Raw genomic sequence first — 7751 nt, 5'->3', positions numbered from 1 at the left:
TGGCCAAGAAAAGATATCTTTTAAAAATATGATAAACTCCCAAGGTGCCCAGACTGTGTACACACGCTGAAACTGTCTATCATGTATGGTGCTCTTGAAATGTACCTTTCCCAGAATGCTGATAGCACACGCCATACCAACTTGTCCAACACCCACTACAGTGATCTTATTGTTTGGGACGGCTGCTTCTTCTTCTGCAACCGGTGCAATGAGTTTTTCCTTAAGAGTTGCCATTGTGCACTGCAAGAAAAGAATCAAAACATTATATATGTATCCACATATGAAATCTGGATGGAAATCATCCTTAAAATGTTACCGTTGCAATTTTGAACTAAAGTAAAACTTAAAATGAACCTAATGATATTCTAGAAACAATATATTTTTAAGAACTATGCGACCCATTTAAATGAAAATGTAAGGCAAAAAAATCCACAAAGTCCATCAGAATTGGGGTTCTCTTCAGCCTATGATTCCAGGTGAGTATTTAATAAGTTGTAACCATTTTGTCTTGTAGACATGAGTATTTATATTTAAATTAGCTGATTTCTTTCTGTTTTCCCCATAAAGAATTTATATGAAACTGTGTAAACTAAGTTTGGGCCCCGTATTAACCCATTTTAAGCTTGGTCAAAAAGAACTAATGGCCAGTTATAAATATAATTTCTCATACTAATGGTTATTGTGAGTCTTGGAAGATAGAGACTTTGTTTCACATAACGTGCCATAGTGTACCAGACATACTTAATAAATACATAATGACAGTAAAATGGTGATGAATATTGTTCGTGCAAAGTCTGCAAAAATATCACTCTGTATTCCTCTTAGTGCACCTTGGAAGGTGGACAGATACTTAATACATTTTCCTTTCAGGGGGTCATATTAGGAGAATATCAGTCTCTGAATCAGTTTCTTTCCAACCATCCAAAACAAAGCCCCCAAGCAGTTAAAAAAAAAAATTGAAACTTGTTGGAAAACATTCTATTCTGTAACACCAAATTTATCTGTGTCATCAGATAATCAGAAGAGTTTTCTGGATAACTGAAACAAGTAGCTATACTTACTGAAATAAGCTTATGCATTCTGTGGCAATTTAGTACAAAAAATATACTCCTCTGCCTTGAACAGAGAGGGCACACACCATAAATAAGCCTTTCCTCTGTAATTATCACTTATAATTGTAGTAACTCATTATAATGTCTATTATTTTAGTTTACTTTTTATGTTAGACTCTGTTGCATCTGAGGCTACTGCCACTGCTTCCCAGTCTTGTTTTTGCTTCTACTCTGCAATGGACTAAGTAACAAAACTGAGTTTAGTAATCGTGTATGTAAAGTAAGAGTATGGCTCTGAGTTAGAATAAAGTATTTGAATTTGGAGACAACTGTGTAACAACTGCTTTGTTCTATACCTTTTTTTCTTTTCTTAAAAAACATTTTTCTCCAATCTGTAAGTACTAAATTGGGAGGAGATTGTTTTCCCTTTGCAGATCACATTGAGTTTCCTAGTGGATGCTAAAAAGAAAAGAAAGATGCAAGGTCGTGCAAGTGCCTCCACAAATAGATGACCTTAAAATGAAATTCAAACATGTCCTGCATTTTGAGCAGGCCCAGAAAAAAGAATGCTGCAGCTCTCCTTGTTAAACTAAGACACAATGCAATTTTTCTCCACTTAGGTTTATTACTGTTAGTTGGTTTAAGATCATTTAGGTATATAGGGGCCCCAGTAAGCAGTGGGAACAACAATCCAGTTGCTATATAAGTGCAGGTTCATTGTTCTGATAGATCTTCTAAATTAATTTAAAGAATTTCTGAAAATACAATTTAGAAGGTCGAGCCAGTTTAGATTTTCTTTCAGATCTTTCCGGAGAAAAGTGCTTTGATTTACTCTTTCCTTAACAGGAGTTCTAAGAAATGAGAAGAAAATGGTTTGCATTCTATGGCAGGCCTGTGCCAACATCAGAGTGGTGGCTGTAGGGAAAAAGAATGAACAGGGTAAAAAACAATCTCCAACTGTTGGTGCTTTACATCTCCTCGCCCTGTATAAACCAACCATTACAAATGAACCAGTGCCTTAAGTTCAGGAACTAAAATCCTCTTTGTAGAGTATCTCTCATTCTAACTCCTTTTAAAATCCAGGTTTGCCTTGGAATTCTTCCACAACGCAAGGGCCAGCTCTCCCCTTCCCCCACTCCCCAGGTCCTAACTGCAGCTTGCACTGCTTGCTACCGGTAAGCCACCTCTTCCTCTGGGGTAGGCAGCAGAGAACAGCAAGTCACGAGGGCAGGCGGCAGCCACAGATCTCCTCGGATAGAGTCTCTGGGGACAAGCCTAGGACTTCTTTACTCGGAGCACCCAAAGCTGGCAAAGCTCCTGAGCATCTGGAAAAGATTCCCCAAAAGAACCGGTGCATACACAGCTCGTGGAAAGGCCGCGTCTGCAGCCGGGAGTGCAGGGCCGAACTGCGGATCATCTGATGCCTTTCCCTGCATCCCAGCAAACTCTGGGCAAACTCCATTACCGTGGTAGTATACTGGAATATTAACGGTCAAGATCGTCCATCCTTCATATGTCACCTGGTTCCTTCTCCCTCCCCCAAGCTCCTCGGCCACGTGTCCGGGCTACCGCCAGCAGGCACTGGGGGTGGAGGGGGATGTGGCCGCCATGAACCGATCAAGGACAAGGAGGGCCGGGGTTTCTTAGCTGCAAATGCAACAAGTCTCTCCTCTGACAGAACACAAGTCGGAGCCTAGCCCTGCAGAGGTGCGCACAAGGCCTGGGGCTCAGCCGCACACGCTCCCCTGCAGGGCATGGCCCGCCGCCCCGCACCGCCCCAGGGCCCGACTCCGGATGCTCTGGGCTGGAGGCCGCAGAGGACCGATGTGTTTCTTGGTCCTTCCCCCAGTCTTGCCGCACAATTACTCCCTCGAACCTCCCACCCGGCTTGTCTGGGAGCCAGGATTCAGGGTCCTGAGCTGAAACTTACCAGGAGGGAGAAAGCTCTGGGGCCCGCTGCAATAGTTGTGCGAAGACAATGTCAGCTGCGCGCGTCTCCTCGGGAGCCGGCTCCGCAAGGAGGGAGGAGGAGGCGGGGCCCGACACCCCTCGCAGCCTCTGAGGTTTCTCCATTGTGATTGGAAACTCGAGCACCGCCTATACCCCTCCCCTCGGCTCGCTCAATCCCCTTCAAGGACAAGGGCTCCAGTGTGCGCACGCCCTCCCCCGCTTCCCCCAAAGAGGAGGTCACCTTCTGCCGGCTAGGGCCGCCTCCGCTCTCAGCTATTTTCGCATCTTACACGCCCTCCAATGCAGAGGCCGTGTTATTTCTAAAACTTGTCTATCTCCGACTCTTCTGGACTTGAACGCTCTTGTTCAGATAGATTTAGTCCAAATAGTAATAAATCCCTATGTTGCATTCGGGTTCAACTTTAGAGGGCCGATCTTCACAGCTAAGATGTTGCTGATGTGTTTCTCTGGAATAGTACTGGAGCTTCGGAACATTTTTAAAAATACAACTGAATTTCGATCATCTCTATTTTAAAGTTCATTTGATGAAAATGACTACCGTTTTCATCTTCGTTCAACGAATAACGCATTGATTGCCTACTGGTTGGCTGATAAGACCAGTGGGGCCTCGGCCCTGCCCCCTGAAGCTCCTCTACAAATCTGCGTGGTCTCAAAGTCAGGCTTGGCGCTCAAGGGGAAGTGATGGGACCTCAAAGTGAGGTGCAGTTTCTTTTTTAGTTCCTTGAGCAACAGCAAAGCTGGTTGTCTTCATTCATCTCTGTTTCTTCAATGCCCAGCCCGATGCCTGATACCTTATACAACATTGATGAATAAACGAATGAATGATTAAACAATTGGAGACATTCTAAAGAGTCTGCTTTAGTTGTGTTTTTTGGTAATTAAAGTGCTTTCTTTTTTTTTCTCCCCCCCACCAAGTGTTTTCAAATATAGCAATTTCACAAATCCCTTGTATATGAAAGGGAGGGGTTTTCTTTGGTTTGTTTTTTAGTAAATGTATGTTTCTTATAAATGACCACTAATTCATTTAGTTTCTTTCTTTTCTTTTCTTTCTTTCTTTTACTTTTTTTTTTTAAATAGTTGACTGGCTAATTTTTTTTTCTGTTTTTAGTAGAGATGGGAGGTCTCACTCTTGCTCAGGCTGATCTTGAACTCCTGACCTCAAGCTATTCTCCTGCCTCAGCCTTCCAGAGTGCTAGGATTACAGGCATGAGCCACCATGCCCGGCCCTCATTTAGTTTCTTCTCAGTGCCAAGTATTGAAGATAAAAACATGAATCTAACGCTATACCCCTTGAGGTGCTCCTGGTCCAATGGAGACAGACAAGCAGGCAATCTATTTCAATTACAATACAATGTGATAATTAGTAATAGAAATTTGATTAAAGTACAATAAAAATTCAGAGGAAGGAATCACTAAGAAAGGGGTGTATTAAGAACAATTGGTGAATGTCAAACTCTCCTAGCATTTCCAAGGTTATAGCCTCCAGTTAGTGAGGACTTTGAATGACCCTCAAGATACAGTCCAGTTACAAATTGAAATGATGATGAGGGAGAGAGGTTGGAAGATAATTTCAAAAGTATTATATTAATCTTAAACCCAAATTTGAAGCAGAAGTGGCAAGTAACCCTAGCAAGATATCTAGAAGCCACCCTAGACCTCTTTCTCACCTGCTTTCCAAAACAGTCAATTACCAGGTTCTCTAAACTTAACTTCTAAATACCTCTTCAATTATTCCCCTTCTTGCCATCCCCATTACTGTATGTCTTTAAGGGTAAAGCAAGAATAAATGAAAAGAAGTCTCTATTTTCTTTTTCTACTCTCATTCTTATTAGAACACCTCATGGAGTGTGGGAACACCTCCCCATGAGGTGTTCCAACCTGATAGATCAAAGTGAATTCTCTAGTCTGTAACTCTAAATGCCAGGAGAATGTACAATACCACGCTTAGACATTTTTGAGAATTGTATACCCTGGCAAGTTATCTTTTAAGCATGAAAGACAATTTTAGATATACAATGGTTCAGACAATATACTCCCCATACCATTCCATTTTTAAATAAATCACAGGGAAGCTCTATACCTACTCACTGAAAAATAATCAAAATTAGGAATCCAAGGAAGGGGAAGTTATGGTATAGACAGTGACAGCTAAACCAGTTGATATATTTATTTTTTAAATTTAATATCCCAAGTGGCTATAAACCAGTTAATTTAGAGATAAAGCTAAATAATTCCCAGAAAGTTGGTTATAAACTGAATGCTAATGTCAAAAATTGTTAAAACGGAAGATTATTTCTTCCGAAAATATTTACTGAAAACTTCCTATATGACAGGCACTGTTTCAGGGATCAAGACAGACAGTATGCTGCTAATAGGGAACACATATTCTAGTGGAGGATCATGGATAATAAACTAGTTAATGAATTAAAAAGAATAGGATAGCCAGGTGTGGTGACACATGCCTGTAGTCCCAGCTTGGGAGGCTGAAGTGGGAGGATCCCTTGAACTCAGGAGTTCAAGGCCCGCTCGGGTAACATAGTAAGACCCTGTTTCTAAAAAAAAAAAAACAGAGAGAGAGAGAGAAAGGTAAAATGATAGGATAAAGAATGTAAACATAACAACATGTCATTGTTCTGTCTGGGCTTTTCTACCCTGTAGGCTGTTGTGAACATTATTTGTAATGTGTCATGATATAGCCTACTGCAGAGGGTAGAGTGGTTTGCTGCCATAGTAAAGGATTCCTAACTGCTGGTTTTTTTTTTTTTTTTTTTTACCTCTTGTGCCTTTTTAAAAAAATTATCTCTTGCTGTCAGATTGTCAACTGTTTTAAAAACTATATTCACAGACTAGGAGAATGAAATAGGAGCTTTAAAATAATCTAATCCAAATGAATACCCCCAGTTTGAGTGACTGGCCTCAAGTTACTCTGAGTTAAGAATAGAACCAAAAATAATTTGGATCTTGCCGCTATCTGTGTGCCTTGTGTGGGAATTCTTTCTTAATTCTATTTTGCTGTTTTTATTCTTCTGTAGCCACAAAACCAGATTAGCTAATCTTATTAGAACTGTAAATTCCTCGAGGGTATTTTATTCATATGTCCAAGTAACATAGTATCTCTGGCAAGATACCTTTATGTCTCTCAGAAAACATAAACCGGAGCACGGTATGAACAAATGAACCCTGAGTTAGAATTTTAGAGAGATCTATTGGTTCATAGTCTCTTTCACACCATTTTCTTTGCAATTTTCTTTATTTCTCAATTCTCTGATATATTTCAAAGACTTTAAGTTCCATGAAACTGAGTTTCAAGTAGATGAGTTGTTACTACAGTAGCGATATATACTTATACATGGAGAGCCACTGTTCCAGGTGGATATCCCTAACTACAAGAAGAAAAAGGGGCCCGGGAGAGAAACCAGTCTAGTGGGGAAAGAAGAGAATTGTGATTTTAACGTCTCAGAAAGCAAAAGAACTAAATTTTGATTCTCTAGCCATTCATCAGGTAGTTATAACACAGAGTACCTTTTCTGTGTATGTATTAGCTGTTCTTTCTAGAAGGGAGGTAGTTACATTCTGAATTATACCAGTAGCTTTGAGTTGACTCATGGTAGTGTCTAGTTGGATGTAGACTTGTTTGTACTAAGCAGTAGGTCCCTCATGTGCCTGAATGGTAGATGCTCAGAAGTAGTTTGTTGGTAACAAGTACCTGGGCTTGAAGCAGTGAGCATCCATGAATTTTTATTTCTCTTGCCCTTTGCAGGATGGTCTACGAGTGTCTGAAAAACATCAGTGGAAAATGCTTTGACGAAACATATCCTATTCATGAGAAAATGCCTTCTTGCGGTCTCCTACAGAAGGAGATGATGACTCTGTGAAAGGCACCTCAGATAAGCCTTGACTTGGTAAGGATTCCCCCCCTACCTAGGGGGATACCTGGAAGGAAATATTCATACATAGTCAACTGGAGTTCACAGTTCTGTCCTGAAAGTGAGCTTTAAGGTAGGTCAGCTCCAGCGGAGCCAATCAGAAACTAAACTTCCACACTGCTCTCCACCTGGTGTCCTTGACGTTGCCTGGACACTGCTTCTGGGAACACAGGACCCATCCCACGTGCTCTCTGGGCATTCAAAGGTCCTCATTGTGTGAAGTCCTCTGATACCATCTATACTTCCCATTCCTAGAACCATGACCTCTCACCCTTTCTGGGGCCAAGGACTTTCTGCTGTCCTCACAAATACTTCTTTTCTTATTTTGGAAACCCCGAAGAAGATGAGTAGTTTTTCTATGCTCTGGCCCTATGCATTTCAAAACATTGATTTTGTTATTTTTAGCAAATAAAAGGTAAAGAATCAAATAGGATGAAAATGCTTATAATAAAACAGTCTCCTGGCCCTTCCCTCTCATCTCCAGTGCTGATCCTCAGATCAATCTCTCATCCTTTATGACTTCTTGAATCGTAGTAGGGAAGTCCAGCTGCTGTTTCCTTTCTTTTCTTGTACTCATTTAAGATATGAATGAGGATGTAGTCATTTAAATGCACATCAATTTGTGAAGCGGAAAGCATTATCCCTGAGATTTTAAAATGGAAAGCCCTGGTGTCCACTTGCCTAAAGTTTTCCTAGGGTTCTATAAAGCAACACACATCGAGGAATTTCTTTTATGTGATTTTTAACAAAGCTTTCATTTATTGAAAAAAGTTCTATATGCCAGGCATGTACTTCAGAAACA

At 40.8% G+C, this 7751-nt stretch overlaps 1 protein-coding gene across 1 annotated transcript in view; it reads right to left on the bottom strand.

Moving 5' to 3' along the window:
- The window catches only part of LDHB (lactate dehydrogenase B), a 37569-nt gene extending 34491 nt beyond the window's left edge, over positions 1-3078 (bottom strand). Inside the window, exons 1-2 of the mRNA XM_012640979.1 lie at positions 2983-3078; positions 106-240 (exon numbers count right to left, since the gene is read on the bottom strand). Of these exons, the coding sequence (XP_012496433.1) occupies positions 106-234 (129 nt within the window). The 5' untranslated portion in view covers positions 235-240; positions 2983-3078. The remainder of the gene's footprint in view (positions 1-105; positions 241-2982) is intronic.
- Positions 3079-7751: the final 4673 nt, after the last annotated feature.

Source organism: Propithecus coquereli, unplaced genomic scaffold (genome assembly GCF_000956105.1).
Source record: "Propithecus coquereli isolate 6110/MARCELLA unplaced genomic scaffold, Pcoq_1.0 Scaffold16, whole genome shotgun sequence".
NCBI lineage: Eukaryota > Metazoa > Chordata > Mammalia > Primates > Indriidae > Propithecus > Propithecus coquereli.
This window is presented reverse-complemented; position numbering and strand designations above follow the sequence as displayed.